The sequence below is a fragment of the Lontra canadensis genome, unplaced genomic scaffold, assembly GCF_010015895.1.
Source record: "Lontra canadensis isolate GAN:19392208 unplaced genomic scaffold, GSC_riverotter_1.0 scaffold19, whole genome shotgun sequence".
Taxonomy (NCBI): Eukaryota; Metazoa; Chordata; class Mammalia; order Carnivora; family Mustelidae; genus Lontra; species Lontra canadensis.
In genome coordinates, this window is record NW_022631013.1 from 14,867,495 (window position 1) to 14,894,392 (window position 26,898).

Below are 26,898 nucleotides of genomic sequence, written 5' to 3' on the forward strand. Positions count from 1 at the left end.
CAAACTCCTAGATGGCCCTTTCTGTTCCTGGTGTGTCACGAGAGCGGTCAGGAGCCCAGGCTTCCAGTCCCAACAACTCTACTTCCTTGTAGTTTGGGCAAGACAGTCCCTCTCTCTCAGCCTCTTCACAACAAAAGAGGTAATGACTCACACCCTGCTTGCCTCTTAGGTCCTTCTGAGAGGAAGCTCCATGGGGCCCTGCTCTCAGCACCCAGGCCTTGGGCCACGGCTGGCCAAGCCAGGGCGAAGCCAAGGGAAGCCGGTGCCTGGGAGCCTCTCCCCACGTGCAAAATGCCAGGACGAGATGAAACAGCAGGAACTCGAGGCTATTTCAGAGTCAGGGATGTGGGGAAGCCCAGGGCACAGCATCCGTCTATCCTCCAGGCTGTGGCCAGCCGCACCTACCTTAAGCTTTTTGACACTGGTGCAGGGGTCATTGGAGAAGCTCTCGGTGTCCGAAATCTCGATGTCCTCACCATACAGGACCCCAGTCAGGTCGTTCCTCACCTGTTACAAAGAGAAAGCAGTGGGTGGGTGTGCTGGCGGCCACAGGAAGGACGGGAAGGGTTGTTCAGAGGGGTCGGCCTGGGGAAGCGGCTCAACCGGGCTGGTTTTCTCCATCAACAATGCAAAAGGAGTGATTTTCCCCCTTTATTATAAACTAGACGGCCCTGGGAGACCTGGGAGATGTGCCCATCCCACCGGCAGACGACACACGGGCGCAAGGACAGCGGACAGGGGTTTCCCGGGAGAGTCAAGACAGGCAACCGAATCTCTGGCCTTTCATGTTGGTGTTTCTCTGCATTATCACGCGGTTTCCAAATCAGACTGTTCACATATACCTCTATTTACATTTTGCATTACTTGTTTGCAATATTTCACTTCCAGGGTGATGACAGATAAGAAACTCAGATAGATGGTGCAGAACAGAGGAAGGAGTGAGGGGTATGGAACCAGCCCGGGCTGTTACACGTAACTTCCTTGTCCACCGACACACAGACGGCTCTAACATCTGTGTGTTTAGAGGGCAGAGGTCTTCAGACTCCGGGATTCGCTGGGTCCAGCCAGTGTGTGAAGCAGTCTGTGTGGAAGGATGTCAGGGAGTGGTGGCAACAGTGGCAGAAGGGTGACCCCACGTCCCATCTAAGGTGGCCGCTGTGCCATTCATGCCATGCCAGAATGCCAGGTTGGGGTCAGGAGACCTTCTGATTTGGGGGGAAGAACTCCAAAGTCTAGGTTTTTAAAAATACAAGATCTTTTCATATCTTAAAATGTTGATATGATTTTGAATTATACACACACACACACACACACACACACACACACACACAGCAGAGTAAGGACCAAACCAAAGAAATATGAAGTTTGTATCCAACCTGTGGCCATGGCTGAGCACCTGCTGACAGAAAGCAATGGAAACTGGACGGTGTGTTTCAGTAAAAACAACTTAGGTGTGGGGATTGGGGCCCCAGGTTCTAGGTTCTGCTCTGTCACTGACTTGCTTGTGACCTTGGCCTCACTATGTGACTCTCCTTATCTCAGGGCTTCGGTTTCTTCTTCCTTACAAGCCCTTCTTGTTCACACGCATTAGGATGGCTATTATCAAAAAACAGGAGACAGCAAGCATTGCTGGAGACGTAGAGGAATGGAACCCTCAGGGCACAAAATGGTGCAGCCCCTGTGGAGAACAGTAATGGCAGCCCCCGCAACATGAAACGTAGAACACTCTGTGAGCCAGCATCCTGCTTCTGTGTATATTCACAAAAGAACTGAAAACAGGGTCTTCAAGACTTATTTGTATGCTCACCTTCATAGCAGCATTATTCACAAAAGCCAAAAGACGGAAGTGACCCAAAAGTCTATCAGTGGATGAAAGGATAAACCCGTGTGGTGTCTACATGCCATAGAAAGTTATTCAGCCTTACGACGGAATGAGGGTCTGACCCATGCTACCACGTGGACCAGATGAAGACATTATGTTAAGTGAAAGGAGCCAGACACAAAGGGACAAATACTGTAGGATCCCACTTATAGGAGGTACCTAGAGGAGTTGAATTCATAGAGACAGAAAGTAGACCGGTGGCTGCCTGGGGCTGGGGAGGAGGGATGGGGAGTTAGTGTTTGAGATTTATGGTGACTGTCTGGGAGGATGACAAAGGTCTGGGGACAATGGCGGTGCTGCTTGCACAACAGGATGAATGTACTTAATGTCCTGGAACTAGACACTTAAAAATGGTTAAAATGGATGAGGGTGTCTGGGTGGTGCTGTCAGTTAAGCGTCTGACTCTTGGTTTTGGCTCAAGTCATGATCTCAGGGACATGGGACTGAGCCCTACGTAGGGCGTGCTTAGTGTAGAGTCTGCTTGGGATTCTTTCTCCCTCTCCCTCTGCCTCTACCCCCTCTCTCTAAAAATAAATAAATCCATCTTTAAAAAATGGTTAAAATGGTCGCCTGGGTGGCTCCGTCAGTTAAGCGTCTGCCTCCGGCTTAGGTCATGATCCCGGGGTCCTGGGATTGAGCCCCGCGTCAGGCTCCCTGCTCAGCGGGCAGCCTGCTTCTTCCTTTCCCACTCCCCCATGCTTGTGTTCGCTCTCTCACTGTGTCTCTTTCTGTCAAATAAATAAATAAAATCTTTTAAAAAAAAGGTTGAAATGGAAATTTCATGTTACGTATATATTATCACAGCAAAAAAAAAAAATGCACTTCTTCTTTCAACAATTGGTAGAGTCTTCTAATGTATATATCAAAGTGGAATAATTTGGCCCTAAACATTACAGGACAGTCCCTGGGAAGCCACCATGGTGGAAGGGGAACTAAGGGGTTTCAGTGGGAACTGCTGTGTTTTATTCCTTTAAGACAGATATGATATAAATAGGACAAAATGTGAACATCTGTTAATTCTGGGTAACAAGTCCATGGGTGTTTGCTATTCTGTGTTTCCTGAATGCTTGAAATACTCTGTGATAAATGTTTTGCACCAGGAACGAAGCTGCCACAGTCAGGGTGAACCTTGCCCATCCTTCGTTTTTACCTCTATTTTGACAGAAGACTGGGAACTAGTTATTGGACCAAAAAAGGTGACTTTGGCATTACACTCCGTTTCTGCTGCCACAAATCCTTCCTGGATGCAGGTGGAGCCTCACTGTTCGTTTCGCATGTCAAGGGGTGTTATGGGGCAACAATAATCATTAGACGCAGAAAATGTGCAAAGTTACCCCTGCAAGAACCAGTGCAGCTGACGCACGCTCTACCCAACATGCACAGTGGCCCTCGGCTTGCTCACTGCACGCACTCACGGGAACTGTTAAAGCTCTCTTGGGCCTCAGTCTTTGCACCTCTGAAGTGGGCACAATACAGTGTATAATTTACAGGGTTGTTCCGGTGCCCAGTAAAAACACTGAGGATGTGCAATGGCTTTGTAAACTCTCAAGCTCTTTATGTGGCTTAAAAGCTGGAACGATCATGTCCAGGGTTAAGGCAAGCCACCCAGGCTATCAGTGGCTTGGAGTATCTCTCTGTGAATAAGAATGAAGATGAACGCTGTATATGATTAGGGCAAATAAACTATCCTTTTAGGCAGTCAGAACTCAAAACAAAAAAACTAAAACACCCTAGAGGTCATCTCACTCTGCCCCTAATTTCACAAATGAGGAAACTCAAGTGTCCCTCCCAGTTCTGTGCTCTCCCCATGCTCCCAGCCTGGCTCTTCTGGATCCTGCCAGCTGTGGACAGTTCTGGAAGCCTGATGAGCCAGAACAGGTCAGAACAGATGGCGGTACCATCAGCCACCATAATTTTAGCACCAAGAAGTCTGAGCTCAGCTCAAGTATTTATTCTGATGGACCTCTTTAGAGGAAGCCAATGGAGGAATTCAGTAATAAATGGTATTTTTAAGAAAGCAAAGTATGGAAAGAAACAATGGAATTGATGTAACTCCTGAGGAAAGGGACTCATAATGTCACGTGTGGGATTGGAGACCGTTCAGTCCACTGCCTGAAGATGTACGACAAGAATTTGTAAATGCCTATTTTTCCTTCTGGAATTGCAGGTTCTCTTGTTTAATGGGGCCCTTGTCTTGCTATAAACTGCGTTTCTGCACTGTGCATTTCTGCACAGTGAATCCTAGGTTTTTGTCACCTCTGTTATAAAAGCAGAAACACGTTCTTCTGGGAAAAGAATAACTTAATTTCCAAGAAAATAAAACACACACACACACACACACACACACACACACACACACACTCCAGTACAGCTAGGGTCCCGCTGGGGGACCTAATCTGAATGGATGGGACAGAGGGGAAGGTCACCCCATTACTTGGAAGGAAGAGCCAGGACTGCCGGGGGAGTGAGCAGGGTCATGGGTGGGGTCCCCTGTGCGCTAGAAGAAGAGTCAGGATGGGTTGAGTCCTTCAAGGCTGGGGCCCTGGGGACAGCTCACAGGGCTGAGGTCACCTGAGGGGAGAGCTCTCCCTGCTTCCGGACCAGTGGCTCCGAGTCCAGGTTGCAGGAGGACCTCCCAGGGGCCCAATTCACTTAATGCCACAGAGAAGAACCAGGGGATCAGAGCGCCAGGAATACATAACCTGGGATAGGCTTGGAAGCAACAGCAGCTGATTCCACCTCCTCCCCTTGCCCTCTGCCCAAGAACTGGTACGGACAAGATATGAAGTTGTGCCAGAAAGCATGTCCCAAAAGCAATGGTTCTCAGATATGGCCACTGGACAGTAACATCGTTATTGCCTGGGACCTTGTTAGAAATGCAAATTCTCAGGGATCCTAAAGGAAGCAGGATAGTTTTCCAAGAACTATTGATCACAGTGTGAACAAATGTTTCCAAGGGCTTGGATATTTTCCCCCTTGATTAGAAAACCAGAATGTGTTAACTGAGCGAGGCCACTGCCAAAAGGGTGAGCAGGACTGGGAGCCACATTTAAAAAGCATCACATCTAGAATGAAAGAGGGGGAAGGCACCCTCTGGTCTGTCCTCTGTCCATGTCAGCTCACACCTGGAATGCTGGGCTCAGTTCTGGTTGCCTTTAGGAGGGAGAATGACAAAGAGGATGAGGCTCAGAGGAGAGAGGTGTGGCTAGGACAGGGATGAAGGACCCTTTAGGGATGCCAGGGACACACGGAGCTGGGGAGTATAAAGGTTATAAGGGAGGACAACAACCTCTCCTAAGGGGTTCTAGGCAGCCTTCAGAATCCAAGATCCAAATCCAAGAATTTTAACATTTAAGCTCAGATTTTAATCTCCAGAGAAGTACAACATCTTCAAAGAAGTCAAGAGCTAGGCAGAGTCAGCAGCTCAGGGGGAAAGGCCAGGGTCACAGGGACAGTCCTGCTCAGCGCAAGCGGGCAGAAAACCCCGTCAGGTCAGATCAGCCATCTGAACAGCGGGCCCAGTAGGTGAGCACACAGTTTCCCTCCCAGCTGGGTCACGGGCCTGAGGGGGAAGGGGTAATAGGGACTTGTCACTCCAATGAAGCCATCACACTGACCTCACTCGTCCAAAAGACTGAGGCGTCGGGGACACAGCCAGTCTGTAGGGGGAGAAGCAGATAGGTTGGAGGAGGGAAAGGAAACCAGAGGAACAGGTACGTCAGCTGGCCAGAGGTCCTCCTAGACCTCAGGCTCTTAGCGGGGCTCCTGCTTCATTCCTGGGGCTGGAATTCCTTCTGATGCCCCGTCACTGCCAAGGGGTTTGAGTCTCTTTCTGGACAGTTACCTAGTGCTCTGGTTATTCTAGATTGCAGACCTGTTTGTTCTTGCCAGTCTCTCATTGATTTTCTCATTCTTCCACTCATTCTTTCACTCATTCATTCATTCATGATATTGACATCTCTTCTATTCCGCATACCACGTGGGTCTCTATCAGTGAAGGTGAGGGCCATTAATCAGATGACCTCCCTGGTACCTACCAAGAAAAGGGAGGACTCTCAAGTTCAGGAGTATGCTCTGGGAGACACTGTGATGGAGGAGCTGGACCCAGGCCAGGAGGTAAGGCAGGAGAAGGACTCCAGGCCGAGGAGCCATGCAAGCGAAGGTCCCACAGTGGGAGAGAGCAGTAGGGAAGCTAGAAGAGCCAGACTGGGCTAAAGCAGAGCATGGGCCAGGGGTGGGGGAGGGAAGGTTGTGGGCACAAAATGAAGAGTAGGCCACAAGGGCCTCAATGCTTACACCAAGAATGGTATTGAGCCTAGGCACAGTGGGAAGCTAGTACAAGGTTTCAAGTTAGGGTGACATAACTAGAACCGTGTCTTAGGCTGCTGTGGGGCCAGTGAAGGGCAGAGATAGGAAGGGTACAGGAAGGCCCGGGAAGTGGCCCCAGCATCCCTCCAGGTGAGAGATTCTGGAAGCCCTGCTGGAGATGCAAGAAGTGACCCACTTGGGGTAGCTTCAGGACAACTAACAATCTGTGCTTGTCCTCCACAGCTGTGTAACAAAATTTCCCCAAACTCTGTGGCTTCAAACAAGATATATTTATCATCTCACATAGTTTCCATGGGTCAGGAATGTGGGAGCAACTTAGCTGGGTGGTCCTGGCTCAGAGGCTTTCATGAGGTTGTGGTCAAGGTATCGGCTGGGGCTGTAGTCACCTGGAACTTTCTAGATTGCCTATCAGAACCACCTGGGGAGTTGTATAAAATACTGATGCCCTGGCCACATCCTAGACCAATTTGAATTCCTGGGCATCAGCCTTTTTAGAGCTCCCCAGGTGGCTCTCACGTGCAGCTAAAGATGGGAACCACACGTTTTAGGAGTAAAAGCAACAGGCCTGCCAGACTCACAGTGGGGTTGTCAGCCTGCCCGAACCCCCCCCCCCCCCCCCGCCCACTCCCCCCTTTCCCCCGTCCAAGGGTCACGCCCCCCCCTCCCTCAGAGGGGGTTTCCCCCCCCCCCCCCCCCCCCCCCCCCCAGAGCACTGTCCCTACTTTCCCCACGTCTGGGGCGCCAATCTTCCTTTATGAAAGCTTTCTTCACCCTCCCCTGCCCTCTCCTGCCCCATCTCATGGTTATGTCTTCTCTTTTGTCCCCAGATCCTGCCATTCCTGGCCCCAGTGTGAGGAGCAGGTCTTGACCATGTCAGAAGAAGCAAGAATGGAAAGAATGAAAGGAGAGAGAAGGTGTAAGAGACAGTAAGAAAGGCAGAAGAGGAAAGCAGAGCGTTGGGACAGCTCTAAGTGATCACTGTCCGACCACGCGTTCTGGGCAGCAAAGGCTCTCACGGAGGACGTGAAGGGCAAGGGGGAGGCCACAGGGAGACCCTGGGACACTTGGCTCCTGTGGCCAGGAGATCCCCATTCACGAGGCTGCTGCACCAGCTGAGGAACCATCTAGAAAGGCAGAGATGCAGGTAAAAGTGGGGAGAACCAGATCTGTGCCACATGCACTTTACAACTCTTCGAAAATTCTAATTAGGTTACGAAATGAACTTGAGAGCAAAGCGAATTCCCAGCTCTCCTATGGAAGTGGAGGTAACCTACTTTGTCATTCAAATGCACTCGCTATATATAGCCCTGGATGGTGCCAAAATGTCACTCCTCTTACCTGACTAAAGCATATAATTATAGATTTACTTCTATTCATTCATGAAATGTGTCTTCACTTGATTAAACAGTTCATTCAAGTAAAATCCATTAAACTATGGAACATGCTAAAACGTGGCTCGTTAGAGGCAGAGGGCACTGCTGTAGTTAAGATGCTAATTAGGATAAACAGGCATTTGAAACACTCAAATCTTTGAATAATTCAGGTCACTTTTACTGGGGCTGGAGCTCCCCAGGAACCACCATTAATTTAAGCTAATTAAAAAATAAGCCTGCAGAAGAGAAGACTAAGGAAGGAAGTGATGGCCAGGTTCAAACTCTGAAGGGCTCTCACATGGAGGAGAGGGCACCTGGTCCTGGGCACCCCCGTGGCAGAGGAGGGACCAACAGGTAAATGGTTCAGGAAAGCAATCTTCAGCCCAAAGCCAAAAGTACTTTTTAATGATGGACAAGGCTGCTTTGGTAGGTAGTGAGCTCCCTGTCATCAGAGGTGTGCAAGGGGAAGCTGGGTGGGATGCAAGAGAAGGGAGTTTTCACTTATCACCAATGCGTGTGGTTCCAAGGAAATAAGTGTTTCAAAATTCTGCCTGCCCCTGCTCTGCCTTTTTGAAGTACCCCTCTGCATCTTTGAAGTCTTTCAGACATTTGGGGCATGCGCTTAAATTCCCCTGTTCCATGTGGCTGTATTTCCACTTTTCTAAACCTAATGAACATTCATTGAAGAAAGCATTCTTTTTTTTTTTTTAATATTTTATTTATTTATTTGACACAGAGAAATCACAAGTAGGCAGAGAGGCAGGCAGAGAGAGAGGAGGAAGCAGGCTCCCTGCTGAGCAGAGAGCCTGACGCAGGGCTCGATCCCAGGACCCTGAGACCATGACCTGAGCCGAAGGCAGAGGCTCAACCCACTGAGCCACCCAGGCGCCCCAAGAAAGCATTCTTTTTTAAAAAAACAGAGCCATCCAGCTTTCAGATTTTTGTAAGTGTAAGCTCTTAATAAGCTGTAACCAGAGGTGAACACAAGTGAAAGTTTTTCACGAGGGTAAGTACACAAGCGAACGTGTATGAGGTCTACCGCACCCATTGCACAGGGTAACTAACACCTGTGGGCATCTATGCAGCTGTGTCCACATGAAGGCCACATGCGCGTGGGGGATACCTGTGTGCTCACATGGCAGAGCCAACGGTGACCCCCGCAGGGGTATGTCCAAGTCCCAACCGTCAGAATCTGTGAATGTGACTTGATTTGGAAAAAGCACCTTTGTAGATGACAAAAGGAAGGGCGGACTCAGGACACACAGACATGTGGGACGAGGACCGTGATGACAGAGGCAGACTCGGGAGAGATGCAGCTATGAGCCGAGGAGCATGTGGAGCCACCAGGGCCCGGAGGAGGCCAGGAAGGACCCTGCCAGGGAGTGTTCACAGGGAGCAGGGCCCTGCTGACCCTGGCCTGCAGATCTTTGGCTTCAGAACTCCAAGAGAATGAATTTCTGTTGCTTTAAGGCACCAGCTGCTAGGATTTGTCATGGCAGCCATGGAAACAAATATATGTGGGGCCTCCCGGGACCCGGCCCCTTGCTGGTCCAAACCAAGACCCCATGGAGCAGCCGGGCCTTCTGTCCCGCCTCCACCTCACATCACAGGGAAGATTGCCCTCTACTTGACAGCCACTGGTCTGTCACAAAGAAATGGCAGTTTTTCTCACTTCCCCAGCATTACCAAGAGTAGGACAGCAAGTGCAGGAGCAGGAGCTGCCAGGTCTCGAGGCATGGGGGGCCCAGGTGGGAGCTGGGGAGAGCTGCCCGTGAGAACTGGGGCTTTCACATGCACTCCCCAGCTAACACAGCAGCCCTGCGAGGGAAGGGCTGTTTGACTTCCTGGATCCCGCACTGGTCCTGCATGGCATAGGTGCTCAAATCTATGAGGCAGATGAGAGAAGGAAGGAGTGCACACAGGAGGCAGCACACGCATGGGGGCTTAGAGGCAGAGGGTAAAGTCTGAGTCTGCAAGGCTTCATGCTGAGACCATCTGAGAAGGTCTTGCAGGGCTGAGCCAATGCCCAGCAGCTTGCCTGCAGGCCTCAGCCTGAAAACACAGCCCGCTTGCACAGGGACTAGCCCTGTGGCCGTCCCTGGGAGACATGAGGCAGTTCCTGCTGTCCTCACTATGGCACAGGGCGTGGGGGACCTGTGACCTGAGACTGCCGAACCACTCACATCAGACCCTTAGGACAGCTCCTACCTGCCGGTGGACCTCTGGCCAACCTGCACGGTGGCTGTGAACAGGGAGCCCAAGTGGCAGAGCTGGCCAGTGACAGTCTCCTGTACCCAGGATCCACCCGAGACATCTCCGTCCTGCCTTGCGGTCACTGCCACCATCCCCCGTTGCGGCATCCATCAGAGGTGGGGGAGAGCCTGCAGGCCACGCTCCTTGGCCCTGGTGCCCCACGAGCTTCTCGGGGGCCTGTCTCCCAGAATGGCACCTCGTAGGGTGACAATTGCCCTAAACTAACCTGCACGGGGTGGGGGCATGGGGGAAGGGACAAATGACTCCAGGGAACCAGGGTCCCTCTTCCCATCATCCAGCCTTGCAGAGTTTTAGAAATTCCAAAGAATTAGTGTGATTGACAGAAGAACGTCCCCTCCCCAAAGAGGCGCGTATGCTCGTTCCTGGAATCCTTTACCTCACGGGACAAAGGGCACTTTGCAGGTGGGATTAAGTGAAGGGTCTTCAAGTGCAGACTGTCCTAGATTATCTAGGTGGGCGTGGTGTAATCCCAGCGGTCTTCAGAAGGGAAAGAGGGAGGTGGTCCCCAAAGGAGACCTGACAACAGCAGGGATCTGAGAGAGACACGTGTGACAAAACCACACCGTGGACTCTGAAGGTGGTGGATGGCACCACGAGCCAAGCAATGAGGCTAGCCTCCAGCAGCTGGAAAAGCGAGGGAACCGATTCTCCCCTAGAGCCTCCAGAACACACTAGTCTGGTCCACACCTTGATTTTGGTCTAGTGAGGCTGATTTTGAACTTCTGAGCATTGTTACTGTAACATAACAAGTTGTTTGTGTTGATTTGTTACAGCAGAATAGGAAACTCATAAATCAGCTCTGACTTTAAAATCCCACATAGCCCCAAACACCTCCTCCTACAGGAAGCCTTCCCTCATTCCCAAGCTGGGAATGGGGATTCCCTCATTCCCCTTCTCTAAACAGCACAGTCCTGGGCTCAAGGCCACTCTCTCCAGTGAACCAGAGACTATCCTGAGGGTCCACACACCCTCCCTCCAGGAGTCCCGGCACCCAGCCCCGGGTCTCCTGAGGAAGCGGGAACAGGTCCCAGTCCCCTTCTTGGATATGCACACACCCCCAGCCAGCTGTCCTCCTTTGGCCTGCCACTTGTGCTGCTCCATTAGCTCCCTGAAGTCAGACCACGCTGACTGAGCTGCAGGGGAAAGAAATCAGCCATCGGAGCCCGACCACTCCCCTGTGACAAAGCGCCCATCACTTTAACAGCAGCAGGCTCGTGAGACCCAGACCAACAGTTACAGAAATATTCAGGTATTAATAAAACAGGGATATCATCCAGCTAAGAGGAGGAACGTTAGAGAACCTCACCGGAGAGCACGGGAGGAAGCGGAATGCAGAGTCACCCCCTGGCCCGCCGAGCTCCTCCCCTGCTCCCTGGCACCTGGGGAGCTGCAGAGGGCACAGGGAAGGGGGTGCGTGGCCAGCAAGCTCCGCCTGCATACCCCAAGGGGCTGTCACCAAGACTAGGGGACCAGTGTGGCTCCTGGGCCTCTGGGGGCTGGCCAGGACCAGTGTGGGAAGCCACCAGGAACTGGCTTTCTGATCTCTCAGGGGCAGAACTTTCTAACGAGGATGGAAGGAACTTCTACGGGAGGAGAGTGAGCTTCCCATCCCTGCTGGTATGCAAGCAGAGGAGAGGTTGCTCTAGTGGGTATTCGGGCCTCCCATGGAGGGGCAGAAGACATAGCTGGGGCTCTGAGGAATGTCTCAGGTTCTCGAGCCTCCACTCCATTTACGAGGGTGCAGAGGTCAAGGGCAGCCCAGCCCGTGCAGTCTCACCCTGCAGAAACGGGACAGCTCCAGGCAGCTCAGGAAGCTGGCTTAGCCGTGGACCCGTGTCCACCCTCTCACTGCAAGGTGGAGCTGAAGGACTCCTCAGAGCCTTCGGGCATCGCTGCCCTTCTCACGTGCAGTTTTCTTGCCAGTCCTATAGTCCAAAGTGGGTTCTTTGTCCTCCACACAGTAATCTGCCAGGATGTCCTACAGCCCTTGCATTTGAAACCCCCTCCTTTGTCTACACGGTCTCCCTCCTCCTCCTGGACTGCAGATTGGCAGTGTGGGCAGGGGAGGAAGAGAAGGCATTAGCGCCCACTGCACCCAGAGCCCACCCCTCTGCCTTCTTGCTCTCGCCCCTCACTCCCAGCCCTCGGGAAACAGGCAGGCTTGGGGACTCGGCAGGACAACTCTGGAGTGCACTGCATCCTCCCAACAACCTTAGAAAGCAGACATCATTTCTATAGATGGGGGACCTGACAGGTGAGGTGTCTTCACAGTCAGTAAGCGGCAGGGCCGAGATTCAAACTCCTGTTTGTCTGCTCCCCAAATCCAGGAGGACAGGAAGAGGGAGAAAAGAGGAGCAGTTGGGGGCAGCACCCTTCAGGGCGGTTCTTGCAGCGACAGGACCCAAGAAGGGCTCATTCCCTTGAGTTTCCCTCCCCAGGCTGGGAGGCGTGAAGGCTGGGACTGTGCGGGGGCCTCTCCATGCATCTGTGTGGGACCCAATGCGAGCAATCAGGACATTCGGGAGAGAGAAGGCAGAGCTGGCCACATCCAAGGGACGGGGCATCAAGATCAGAAGGTGACAAGGAGGAGGAGGTGATGCCTGAGATGTACTTCACCTTCTGGCCCCAAGGTCACAGCAAAGGGATGCCTCTGTCCAGCAGGTGGGGTTGGCCCGGTCACTCTCAGGCCTACTCCCCACTTTACTGACACACTCCCCCACCATCCCTCCCTGGACAGCAGGGGAAACTGAGGTCTGGAGAGGGACAGGGACTTGCCCCAAGCCACACAGCTGTCAAGGGGCAGAGCCAGATTCAAACCTGCCTTCCTGCCTCCGGTATCGGGCCTGCCCAAAGCCGTGTGGTTTGCAACACCAACCAAACGGCAGCCCCAGGAGCCACCAGCCACAGCCCTTCCAGGTCCCTTTCCTGAAGCAGCGCCCGGCCTGGTTCCTTGAGGTTCTTAGCCTGGCGCAGAGCAGCTGCTTGGCAAACGCTTTAAGGGCTGGAAATCTGACAGCAACCACACTGGGTTCAGAGTCTTTAACAGCACTGGCTCCAGCCTGCTTGCGCCTCGCCCGGAGCTTTGCAGAAATACGGATATCCAGGTCCCACCCAAGACACTCTAACTCCGTGAGAAGAGGAGGGGAGGGAGAGAGCAGTGTGTGTAGAAAGCACCCTGGGTTCTCTCCTACAGAGCCACATCTGGGGACCACTAGCCAAGTGATGCCCTTTCAGCTTTCCTGGTCTTAGCGGGCCCACTAGTCTAGACTCCTTCATTCCCAAGGGCCCGATAACAGATACTATGCTGTTTTGCCAGAACCGTCCATCCTCCCCGCTGCTGGGAGTGTTGACTCCTGACAGCTATGTGTCCCTCTCAGGGATTTGCCCTTGACTAAAACGGGCAGCCTTGTCCAAGTCCACACCCGTCCCCAGGGCAGCCCACACCAATGACTGGGATATCCCTGAAGGGCCGTCTTAGGTCCAGAGCTCCCCCTGGGCTCTGCCGAGGCCTCTGTCACAAGCGCGTTTTGTGTCCGCAGATCTCCCTCCTGTGGGGGTTCCCAGTAAACCCCCTGCCGGTCTCGGTCTCCAGTCCCCTTCCTGGGGAACCTGACCCGGGTCAGGCTCGCCCACGTGTGTGCTGACTCAGCCCAGACCAGCACTAGGTCCCCACAACTTAGGTGACCGGCCTCCAGTGCTGAGAGCTCACAGCTGCTGGAGAAACGCAGCTGCCTGCTTTGGGGTTCTTCGGTGGTAACATCCTCGTGCTGGCTCAGACCACTGAGGTCCTTCCCACTCAAACACGTTAAGCTCTGCAAAGTGATTTCTAAACTTCACCTCAACTCTGAGAAAAGGACAGTGAGCTACAGCTACTCATATTCGCAACAGGCAAGCCTGTCTCTGCTATTCTGTTTCTGGAATGTGACTTCTGCAGACTCAGATTCTCATCTCTTGAGCTCCCTCGTCTTCAGACATCCAGGTGGGCTGGGCCAAGAAGAGGCGTCAGCAGTAGTCAGGGGTGGGGAAGAAGGAACACCAGCCTTGGGCAAGTGGCCCCCACTTCTTGCCACCAGTGACCACGCCCTCCCCTTCTCCGCCAGGGAACATGGGGAGTCTTTGCATTAGCCCTAATCAGGTCCTCTGGTCTCGCCCAAAGCACTTCCTCTAAAGTAAACTTTCCTCACCTCAGTCCTCTGAATACGCCCTCTGTTTCCCTCTATTTCCCTCTCTGTTTCCTGTACCTTAACTGGTACAATGGATCTTTTTGGTAGAAGTCACCAGAGTGTCAATAATTTTATATCCTCATTTTTTTCAACTCACATTTTATCCTATACCTTTATAATTAATTTTAACCCCAAGAACATACACTAGTCACTTTAAGTTCCTGACCTCTGCTCTCCTCTGTCAAAGTCCTGCTGGCTGCTTTAAAGCCCCACTGCAAACGGCCCTCCCTCCATGAAGTCCTTCTGGATTTCCCGATGAGCTGCCCCTGAATGCTCTTCCCTCTCTGGTCCATGTTTTCTTGGCCCTGTTGTGGTCAAGAAACTGGGAAGTATTTCTGGATCATCAATACCCCCAAAACAGCACACAGCAGGAGGGCTCCTTTGACCAAGTGCAGGTGGCTAGGGGAGAATGTCAGCCTCTCAGAGCGATGGAAAGGAGCTAAGATCAACATCTCCTCCAAGGTCGGGAAGGACAGTTGGCCCTGCCCTGGCCCAGAGCCGGTGGAGCCAGCGCCAGCCTGGAGAGGTGCTGAGTGTGTGTCCTGGGAGGGAGCTGGGGGTCAGGTGAGCCGACCACGTCCTGGGGTGGACACTGCATCCAAGTGCTGAGCAGGCCAAAAGCCCAGGAGTGGGAGCTTGAACTTGACGCTATGCGAAGCTAAGCAGTTTTTATAATGTGTCTTCCTAAGAGCATATCCAGTGGCTCCGGGGAAGAGGAATTCATGTGCACCGTGCAAGGGGAATTTTCCAAAGGGGACCAGAATCTGGAGGCACGGGGATGGTGGTTATCATCATGGCTTACTGACCTTCCATCTGCCCCCGGGCTGAGAGCTCTGGGAGAGGCCCTGTCCGAGCGCTTGTCAGGCTCCAGGACAGTGGCCTGGCTTAGTCAACACTGGCTGAATGAATGAACAAGACCAACCGTGCCCTGTCCCCGTTCATTGGCCGGAGGTGAGCGTCACCAACACCTGCTGCCCAGCCAGCGTTTGGTGGAAGCTTGAGAAACTTCTGTGTTTCATCTGTATCACAGGTTATCTGAAAAGGTGAAGGGTTTCTTAGACAAAAATGCTAGAATGTTCCAGAAAGGAAGCCACAGAGCAAAGGTAGAGACTGTTGTACTTCCGGGATCGCGAGAAAGGTAACAATGACAGCTCCCAGCTCCTGAGCATCCCTCCTAAGCAGAGCTCACAACACGGTCATCCCACTCCTCCTGACTGCTTGGTGTAAAAGGTATCATTTAGACCAGTTAATGGGTAACCGAAATGAGATTCAGCGATGTTAAGTCACTTGCCCGGGGTCACACAGCTAAGAAGTAGAGAACTAGGGATTTAACTGTAGGTCTCTCTCCACAGCCTGGGCCATAAGCCGAGGTCAGCAAACTTTGTCTATAAAGGGCCAGACAATAAGTATTTTAGGTTCTAGCAGGCCAAACAGTCTCTGTCACAATTATTCAAGTCTGTCTTTACATCACAGAAGCAACCCCAGACAGTGTGCAAAGGAATGGCTATGGCTGTGTTCCAATAAAACTTTAATAAACAGAGAGGGGTGCCTGGGGGGCTCAGATGGTTAGGCATCTGCCTTCACCTCAGGTCATGATCTCAGGGTCCTGGGATTGAGCCTCACATCGGATTCCCTGCTCAGCGGGAAGCCTGCTTCTCCCTCTCTCACTCTCCCTGCTTGTATTCCCTCTCTTGCCATTTCTCTCTCTCTCTTTTTAAAATCTTAAAAAACAAACAAACAAACAAAACCCCAGAGAGCTGGATTTGGCCCATGGGCCCACCATGGCAGATGCCCACTTTAAGCCTACAAGAAGGAGCCTGTGGTTCTCTTTTCCCCCATAGGAAGGCGGTGGGAGAGGGCAGGAGCCCACACCAGAGTCTGGAGGCTCCGGGTGAGAACGCTGGGTCTGCTCGCACTGGCTGGGCCACCTGTAGGGAGCTAGGAAACTCTGAAAGCTTCTCTTTCCTGTAAAAGGGGCGTAACCACTACTTCTCTTAACACCCCGAGGCAGGTTACAAGAAGCGAATGCATGCTACACGACCAGCATGGCTGAGGTTCTGGGAACTGGTTGTCCTTATCACCAGTCTGGAGGGGGAGGTGGCAGAAAGGCGAGGCGAAGCTAAGCTAACCTCCAGGGGTGTGTACCCTCCCGAAGGCTGGTCGCGGGCTTTCTGCAGAAAGCTCTTCCGTGTCCCATGAAGCCCCGAAGGGAATTCACAGGTGTCGCGAGGGGAAGAATCTTCTCACCAGCCCCGGAAGGAGCAGATGTGGGGTGCTTGGTGACTCCCCACAAAGGGTAGGGAGGCAGCTGTTCACAGACTTGATATGGCAAATTGTGTGATGTGCTGTCTTCCTGGGGCGGGCAGCCAAGCAGTGATGGGGCGGGGGGGCTCTGCAACCCTGTCCCCCCGCTGCCGGCTGCCCACGTCTGCTGATTCACGCAGGAGGGCCTGAATGTGCCAGAAGGAATCTGAAATAGGCTCTCTAGTGAAATGCAAGGCTTCGGAAGAAGACTGTAGACTTGGGGCCAGAGAGACGGTTTCTTCTCTGTTTCCACTTGAAGGTCATCACTTTGGCAGAGAAAGGAGGATGCGGGGAAATTCCATCAATATTGCTAAAAGCCAGGATGTGGCTTACGATGCCAGATGCTGAGCCCCTGGCAAGGAGCGGCGCTCACTGCCCCAAGTCTGGCAATACCACGTCTGACAGAATTCCTCGTCTGATTGAGAGGATGCTACCGACATTTGAGAGGGAGAGGAATAGTGTCCGGGAGAAACTACGGTGATGAGGGCCGGGATACAGGAAGAATTCAAAAGGGGGCCAGAGAAAAGGAGAGGCTCAGGAACTGTCTTGTATCTGTATGCCAAAGTACAAAGTACGGGGAATGATGTTAACTATGAAACTTTCGGGAAAGATGTAAAGCTGAGCACAGATGTCCAACTCCCACCTAAGCTACCTCCTTCTGAAAGTGACAGAAAGGACCAAGGGAGTATAAAAATAGGGGGGAATCTGCTTCAGCATTAGAGAACAGGAATGAGTACCATCAATATGCCACCAACTTTGAGGAATTTCTGCTAGGCACAGTGCCAGTGGAACCAGATTGAAGTTTGACTCATAGCTTTCCTTCCTGAGAGAGCAGCGTGGTGCTGCAGGGAAGGTGGCAGTGCTCACAGGACCGACCTCCCAGCCTCTGAGGGTGAGTGAGTGAGTGCTGGTGGAGAGTCTGGGTCACAGGAGGGGTGCGGAGCCTGTCCCAGGGAGCCCATCTCTCACACACAGCCCAAGGGCCTTCTGGAGTAGCCGAGCCCTTCGGTCCAAGAACAAGCAAAGCCCATTCAAGCCTGCTTTCCCCGTGACAGGCATGAGCTTCTCCCAGATGAAGCAGGCAGGAGAACAGGGGAGAAGCCAGGAGGATCTCCACACATCTGGCGCACTGTGCCAACAAACTACAGAAGGAACACACACAGCACAGAATGCCCCCCTCTGGGCCCCACTCCCGACTGCTGGTCCCTGGCTGGTATTTCGCCATCCAGTCTTCCAGATTAGTATCTGAGGTGAAGAATCTAATAGCATCTAAGTCACACGATAAAGGGGTCCAGCTATAAACAAATACCGGGTCCAGGGAAGACCTAAAATGCACATGGAACCCATGGACACTTCCCGAAACAGAAAGGAAACAAAGAACACATGCGCAAGAAGAACGTCACCTCCAGAAAGATTTGCTCCAGGATCCAGAAGTAAATTGTAGCATTGGTGTTGTACTTCAAGGAGACTATTAAGACCTGGGTTCTAAGATATAAGAAGTGGGATAAAAGAGAGATAAAAACCAAAAGAAAGCTGGCAGAGTTAAGAACTGATGGGGTATGAATCAGGTTAGGAGAATTTTAAGAGGCATCTGAAGCAGGAAAGAGCAGAACCCCACCGGAGAACACGGATGGTGCTATAGAGGGCAGATGCCATCTCAGAATGGAGACAGCAAGGACTCAAGTAAAAATGACCAGCGAGAACATAATAATGGAGAATAAATGACAGAGATTCACGTGTGAATTACTGGTTTCTGTAAAAAGACACCAGAACCAAAGAGCAATAATTAAAGATATAACAGAAGAAAACTTCTGCAACCTAAGTACTCAATTCTTCAGATAAAAATAGTAATCATATGTTAGACAAAATAGGCCAACATTTGACATGTGCTTTGTTTTCTTTTTTAATTCCAGGGATTGGGAAAGAATCCTACAAGCATCCAGGATAGAGCGAAGAAAAAAAAAAGACTTCTCTACAAAAGAATCAAACCAGATTGCCTCAGACGTCATCACAACATTGATGTAATGTCTAGAGAGGTTTGAGGAAGAAGATTATGATCATAAAAAAAAAAAAAGTGTATTTCCTAGCAGAAGCACCAGGGAGAAACTGAGATCCACAGAATAACATAGAAGGTATAAAGCCCATATCACCTTCCTGACAAAGAGGACTTAAAGTTGTACTCATGCTGTGGAGACACAAATTGAAACACACAACTCGTGAAAGATCTGTCAATAGAGACTGGAGCCATATAAACATGGATCTGAATCTTAAAATCATAATTATTATAACACAGTTTTAAAATAAAATCAATAGCTCAAATAACCACTGAAAAAGTATACCCACAATGTAAAGAATAAAGTCAAATAAAAACTCAACTTATAACAACACAAAATTAGTAATGAGGCAGTAAATGAAAGTAATAATTTCTGTAGCTAACAATATATATTGCATCATTATGTTTTATCTTGCATTTTATGTACTTACAGAAGTAGAAACCTAATATTTTATTTTATTTTAAAGATTTTATTTATTTATTTGACAGAGGGAGAAATCACAAGTAGGCAGAGAGGAGGCAGGCAGAGAGAAGGGGCAAAGCAGGCTCTCTGCAGAACAGAGAGCCTGATGTGGGGCTCAATTCCACGACCCTGAGATCATGACCAGAGCCGAAGGCAGAGGCTCAACCCACTGAGCCACCCAGGCACCCCAAAACCTAATATTTTAAACTGAACATATAATTATAGACAGTCTCGTTATAATGAAGATGGCATACTGTTTAGCTAAATGTATAGAATTTGGCCAAAGCTGTAATCAAAGACCAATTTATTGGCTTAAAAAGAGTAAAAAATAAGTGTGCGAATCAAGAAGCTAAAAAGGATGGCAAAACAAGCAAACATAAAGTAGAAAGGTATTCATAAGGATAAAAGCAGCAACAAATAAATTAGAGAGCAGGTAAATAGAAGCAAGCCAATAAAAAGTCCAGATTATGGTTCCCTGGGTTAAACAAACAAACAAACAAACAAAAAAACAAGGTAACAGGATATTTTCACTGAAGATTTAATTTGTGTTTTTTGCGCTAGGTTCTTTAGTGAGAGAGAGATCTGGAACACTTGCTTATGTCTGGTAGAAGGATTACTCTTTAAAGGGGAGGTGAATGGATCTTCCAGAATTAACCAAGGCATCTGCTCCAAGGAGGATGGCCTCTACTCTACTGCAAAAGACAAGAGGATCATTTAGGGGCAGGTTTCTAAAAGAGATGCTCTCAGACTCTTGGGGAAGCTGCTATCGGAGAAGAAAAAGCCAACAGAGGTTCTGGATCCATGCGAGCAAAATGAGCAGATCACTCCTGACAAAGTGTTACCGCATCCCGGGAGGGGCTCCATACTGAACTGAAAAAGCAGTGGGTGGAAAGTTGCAGGCTGGGGACCCAGCAAGGAGCTTGAGGATGCCTAGAAGTTTGTCCAGGGATCCGGATCCGTGGCAGTCACTGGTTCGACCAGTGTCAACTTTAAGTGGCGGGAGGCAGCCAGGGCAGCAGGACACGGGCTCGCCCAGCTTGGTGACCGGAAAGCTGGTGACCACCAGCACTACCAGCCGTGTTGGAGGAGGGAGACGCTGTGAGAGGCAAGACGCTGACCCCAGTGAATCTGTGGCAGATGGCATACGTGATTCAGGTTTAATTTAATTTGGAAAAATAAGAAATGGGACCGTTTTTTGCATGCTGAATTGAAGATGGCAATATCAGTTAAATCAATAAAAAAAGCCAATGAGCCAGCTTAATCAAGGGGAAAAGTGGGGAAACATTTCTGTAATGAGAGAGAACACACAACAAAAGACACAGAAATGAAAAATAATGCTACTCAAATATATGCTAATCGATTTGGACATCTCAAGGAAATGGACTCTTTTCTGGAAAATATAAGTTACTAAAATCCACACAAGAAGTGTAAAATTGATCAAGAAGCTTGGCAAAGCCAGAGAGATGACTTGTGAAAGGGGTAAGGTGGGGGTTGGAGAATCCTGGATGGTTTCACAGATCCATCTTTTGATTTTCAAGGAGCAGCTGATTTGTAGATTCTATAAACTATTCCAGGGCTTCTAAAGAGATGGGAAGCTTTTAATTCACACTGTGAAACCAGAATAACTCCACCAACTACACTGATCAGAGGTGGCAAGATCAGAGTAAAATATAAGCTATTATCACATGCACTTACAGAAAAGAACTGAAATAATTATTTTTTAAAGAATAATGCAGCACAACAAAGACAGGTTTATTTCAGGAATACTAACATGGTTTAATGTAACTGTGAATTCCACATCCATTTATCCAACTACCTAGTCGATTTCTCCATCTGGAGACCCAGTAGGCATATCTAAACTAAGTATTGAATCCCTTCCCTAAAGCTTGCTCCTCCACATTCTTCCCCAGGTTCCTAAGTAGTAATTCAACCCTTCTAGTTGCTCAAATGGAAAATGTGGCACCGCTCTCCGTGCCTCACTTTTTTTTACATCACGAATACGTTCCATCAAGAAATCTACTTTGTCAGTTCTACCGTCAAAAATGACTCAGAATCTGATTGGTGTTCATTATCTTGTCTAAGTCACCACCTTCCACTCAGCAGCCAGGTTGATCGTCTTAAAATATAAGAGTTCAAATCTTTCTTTTTAAAAATTCTCCAGTAGGGGCACCTGGGTGGCTCAGTGGGTTAAGGGTCTGCCTCCGGCTCAGGTCATGATCCCAGGGTCCTGGGATCGAGCCCCACATCGGGCTCCCTGCTCGGCGGGAAGCCTGTTTCTCCCTCTCCCATTCCCCCTGCCTGGGTTCCCTCTCTCGCTGTGTCTCTCTCTGTCAAATAAATAAATAAAATCTTTTAAAAAAATAAATAAAAACTCTCCAGTAGTCCACAGATAAATCCATACTACTATGACCAACTGATTACCAGTAAGGAGGCCAAGCCCGCTGAATAGAGAAGTAATAGTCTCTTCAACAAGCAGTGCTACGATAACTGGATAACCTCATACAAAACAATGCAGGTGGACCCCTACCTCACACCATATACAAAAATTAATTCAAAATGGACCAAAGACCTAAACGTAAGAGCTTAAACTATTAACACTCTTAGAAGAAAAGATAGCTTTAAGTCTTCACGACCTTGGATCAGACAATGGTTTCTTAAAAATGACACCAAAGCACAAGAAACAAAAGGATAAAAATCCATAAATGGGACTTCACCCAAAAATGGGTGCAAACAACCCAGTAAGAAAGTGCAAAGACACCCCATAGGATGGGAGAAACTATCTGCAAATCATATCTGATGGGTTTAGTATCCAAAATATATAAAGAACCCTTATAACTCAATAGCAAAAGAACAAATAATGCAGTTGAAAATGGGACAAAAGATTTAATAGGCATTCCTCCTAACTTATTTGAACATATACAAATAAGTTAGACACAAAATGCCACATATTTTATGATTCTTTTTTTAGTCTTATTGAGATACAACAGACTTATTGACTTATACACCTGACATTGTATAAGTTTAACATATACAACAGAATGATTTGACATATGTGTACTTTGCAAAACGATCACCACTGCAAGTTCGTCTCACATAGTTATAATTTTTTGCTTTGTAATGAGAATTTCAAAGACCTACTCTCTTTAGCAACTTTCAAACATACAATACGGTATTGTTAACTATAGTCACCAGGCTGTACATTATATCCCTAGAATTCATTTATCTTATAACTGGAAGTTTGTGCCCTTTTATCATTTTCACCCATTTTCTCTACCTTCCACCCCCAGGATCCCATTTCTATGCAATGTCTCTTATAGGCCAATCCTAGATCTAAAAAGCAGATGTGCGGCTGTTGGGCTGGGACAAGGGGGAAATGAATGTTAATGGATATGAGATTTCATTTGGAATTATACAAGAGTTACAGTTCACGTCATTGTGTACATACCAAAAACCATTTAATTGTACATTTTTAAATGGTTAAAATGGTGGATTTTATGTTATGTGAAATTTTCCCCAATAAATGCAAAACAAAACAAAATACCCAGTAGATTCTCAACTGACTCAAAGTATAAGCCAAAGTCCTCACAAATGTCTGGTATGGGCTGGCAATCGGCTTCCTCTTCCTGTAAAACCCAGCTCAACACCCTCTCACCCAATTTGTCCCAGCCATAATGGTTTCTGTGATGTGGCTCCAGCACCACTAGCAACAGGACCTTTGCATATGCTGTTCTTTCTGTCTGGAATGCTCGTCTCACAGGTATCCTATGACTTGCTGTTCGCAGCCTTCAGGGGTTTGCTCTAATGTCATCTTATCTTTGAGACTCCCCTTGGCCTCAACCCACCCCACCTAGTATATCCTACCCCCTTTACTCTCCACTTTTCTCCCTAGCACTTATAATTACCTAACATATTATGGATTTATTTGCTTATTGTTTCTATCATCTGTCTCCCCACATTAGAATACAAGCTCCTTGAGGACAAGGATTTTGTTTCACTTGCCAATGTGTCACAGTGCTTGGAACAGTACCCAGCACATGGCAGGCACTCCATAAATGTATGTCACATGAATGAATGCATTACCAAATGAACACAAGGAAACTGGGGATTCTAAACTTGTCACACTAATAGAGAAAAGAAAAAAAAAATGCATAGCTATTGATAGAGATTCTAAAAAGATATCTGATTTCTTCAGCATGTATATCTGGTCAAACACTGAATAAATAGAACAAAAAAAAATCCTTTAACGTGATGAGGGATGTCTGTTCTCCTAACAGACATCATCCTTTAAGAACAACATTCTTGGGCACCTGGGTGGCTCAGTGAGTTAAGCCTCTGCCTTCGGCTCAGGTCATGATCCCAGGGTCCTGGGATCGAGCCCCACACTGGGCTCTCTGTTCAGTGGGGATCCTGCTTCCCCTTCTCTCTCTGCCTGCCTCTCTGCCTACTTGTAATCTCTGTCAAATAAATAAATAAAATCTTAAAAAAAAAGAACAACATTCTCATTAAAGTCAAGAACAAGACAAGAATATCCACTATCATCACTGTTTTTAAATATAACTCTAAGACGTTTAGTGAATAAGGCAATAATAATAACAATACTAATAGCTAATATATATTGGGTGCTTTTTCGGTCACTGCTCCAAGTCCTAAGTACCTTATATGTATTAATTATTTTACTACAACAGCCGAGGTCATATGAGTATGGCCCCATTATGAGGCACAAGGAAAAGTTACATGTTCTGCCCAAGGTCACGCTGTTGGAAAGGAGCCCAGCTAGAATCAGAGATTCCTGATTCTGGCAGTCATTCTGTTCTAACCACTCTGTGGTACCACATCAATGAAAAATCATGAAGATACAGATGCTGTAACACTGGAAAACAGAAAGCAACTTTATTCTCGTTCCAGATGGTATTGTTGGCTACCTAGAATACCCAACGGAATTAAGTGAGGAAACACTACCAGAAGTGATAAGAATTCAATACGGCCAGTCAAAATATGTATACACACTGATTGACAGTTTTCCTCTATTCCAGCAGTAACCACTTAATATTAAGGAAAATAGATCCCATTTCCCTAAAGCAGTAATAAATGTGGAATACTTGAAAATAAGCCTGACATGAAATGGAAAGGATCTGTGTAAAAAAAAAAAAAAAATACAAAAGTTCACTGAGGACCTAATTAAAAATGTTGAATGGAGAGAAGTTCTTTGTTCAGGAATGGAGTGACTCAGTATTATAAACATGTCAAATGTCCCCCAGATTAATTCTGGAGTCACTAAAATTCAAATAAAAACACCTATTGCATTTTTGGAAACGTCTAAAAATTAAATTGGTGAATAGAAAGGCATTGTGACAAAAGACGAAGGGCCACATATGAAATCGTATTCCACATGAATAATATTTCAAACATGGGGACGCCAATTCCAGAGTAAAGAGATCAATGGGACAAAATGAAATGAGAATGTAAGAACAGTCCTACGCTGCACCGTCCAATATGGTGGCCACTTGCCATCTTGGTTCCCGAGAACTTGACATGGCTACTGTCACATGTTGAAATGATAATATTTTGGATATACTGCCTTCAATAAAATAAATTACGAAAATAAACTTTACCTGTATCTTTTTTTCCTTTTTAAAATATGGCTACTAGAAAATTTAAAATCACGGTTGTGGTTTGTATTACATTTCTGTCATACAGAACTGGTCTCAAGTATTAAAAAAAAATGTAGTGTATTATTGTCTAAAGATAAAAGTTAGCATAGGCATTTTACTTTACTTTTTATTTTTTCAAGTTTTTATTTGAAATCCAATTACTTAATAAACAGTGTAATATTAGTTTCAGGAGTGGAATTTAGTGATTCTTCACTTACAACACAATAATGGCCTCCTTAATACCTATCTCCCATTAACTCAACCCTCTGCCCAACATAGGCATTTAAAAAAATATTTTACTAATTTATTTGAGAGAGAGAGAGTGTGGGAGAGCACAGCAGGGGGAGTGGCAGAGGGAGAGAGAGAAGCAGGCTCCCCAAAGAGCAGGGAGCCCAACATGGGGCTCCATCCCAGGACCCCGGGATCATGACCTGAGCCGAAAGCAGACATTTAACCTACTGAGCCACCCAGGTGCCCCCCAGCATAGGCATTTTAAATGAGTGAGGGGAAGATACATTAATGAAATGCTGGAAGAATTACGGAGTGACTATGGGGGCAGGAGAAATAGTTTTGATATGTTAGGCTGTATGCTGAAATTCCAGATAAACTGAAAACTGAAGTAATAAAAGTACTAGAGGAAAATATAAGTGAATATTTACAAAAACTGGAAGGATGAGAAGAGCATGCCAAGCCCAAAATGAAAAATGAAAAAAAAAAAAAGGTCTTGATGAATTTGCCTATATAAAATACGAAAGTTTTCAATATTGTCAAGTAACATAAAAAACACAATTGAATGTCACACGAAACACGAGAAGATACCTGCAACCAATGCGACAAATCCTTACCTTATAAAGAGCTCTTATAAATCAGTAAGAAAAAGAACACTCCAATAAGAACATGTGCCAATTATACGAACAGCCAATTTACAAAAGGAGAAACAGAAATGAGAAAGATTCCTCGTAAAAAAAGAAATTCCATCTTAGTAGTAATCAAAGAAATGCAAATTAAAATAGCGATTGCTGAGGATCAAAAAAGCATAATATATAATGTTGGCAATGAGTGCTGTCATATCCCTATGCAACTCCAAATTGGTATGATCTTTCTGGAGGCCAATTTGGCAATGCGTACAAAAGGTTCCAAAATGCGCTCACGCTATTTCTAGGAACTGATCGTCAGAAACTAATCGGAGATGTTCACACAAAAATACAAGTATGAGTTTCCTGCATTGTTGTTTGTAATCAGGAGAGACTGGCAACCATCTCCACGCTCCCTAGCGAAAGCCTCCTTGAGTACGTCCAGCCCTGCCATAGGGTAGAATTTTTTCAACAGCTATTGGAAGAAACTTCGACAGAGAATATACCTTTACCTCCTGTCCTGTCCCAAATTCCTCAAAAAGGCAAAGATTCTTTTTTTTATTTTTTAAAGATTTATTTATTTATTTGACAGAGAGAGACATAGGGTGAGAGGGAACACAAGCAGGGGGAGTGGGAGAGGAGGAAGCAGGCTCCCCACTGAGCAGGGAGCCCGATGTGGGGCTCCATCCCAGGACCCTAAGACCAGGACCTGAGCTAAAGGCAGACGCCTAATGACTGAGCCACCCAGGGGCCCCACGGCAAAGATTTCTTAAGAAAAATATCTGAAAGAGCTCTGGAAAGTTAACGAAGAAGACTGTCAGTGGGTAGAATATTTGCAGAACTCTGGGAAGATAGGAAGGAAGGGAACAGACCATAGGATGAAAAGGACTGGGGGGAAGTCATCCCAAACACACAAGACTGTGGCAAAGGCAGGGTAGCTTATGAGGTCACCAGACCCAGGGAACAGGCTGTTGTGAGTCACAGTGATGGAGAATTCCTGCTGGACTGGAAAAACATTGCCACTGGACCGCTAAAGTAAAGAAGCTATTCTAATAGGAAGAAGAACATATATTTGTTGATACGTACTCACTCATATGCACTGAGAAAACTGTACAGACATAGGCTTTCAGGGGCTAGGTTACAGCCGATTGTTAACCTTCCTTTTTTGTTCTTCTGGGTTTTCCAAGTTTTCTGTGCTGAGTATGTATCAATATCACAGTTAGAAAACAATAGATCAGTATTTTTAAATAAAGAAGCAAAAAAATGAAAACAAAGAGAACTTGACATTTTTCTATAAGAACATAACTACAATCTTATTAGTTTTCTTTTGAGTTACTACAGTAACATCCTGGCTGGTTTCCCAGACTCTGGTCAGCTGAAGATTGTTACCATCTCTTACTCCCTGCTTAAAAGCCTTCCATGGCTCCCTACTGCTGATGTTCAAGTCCAGACCTAGAGGCATGTGGGGCCTTCACCATTCTTCACTTCTCCC

The 26,898-nt window shown here is 47.9% G+C and overlaps 1 protein-coding gene across 1 annotated transcript in view; it reads right to left on the bottom strand.

The window, feature by feature from the left end:
- GABBR2 (gamma-aminobutyric acid type B receptor subunit 2) overlaps positions 1 to 26,898 on the bottom strand; it is a 336,043-nt gene that overhangs the window by 166,797 nt on the left and 142,348 nt on the right. The window contains exon 4 of the mRNA XM_032860690.1: positions 406 to 507. Within this exon, the coding sequence (XP_032716581.1) occupies positions 406 to 507 (102 nt within the window). The remainder of the gene's footprint in view (positions 1 to 405; positions 508 to 26,898) is intronic.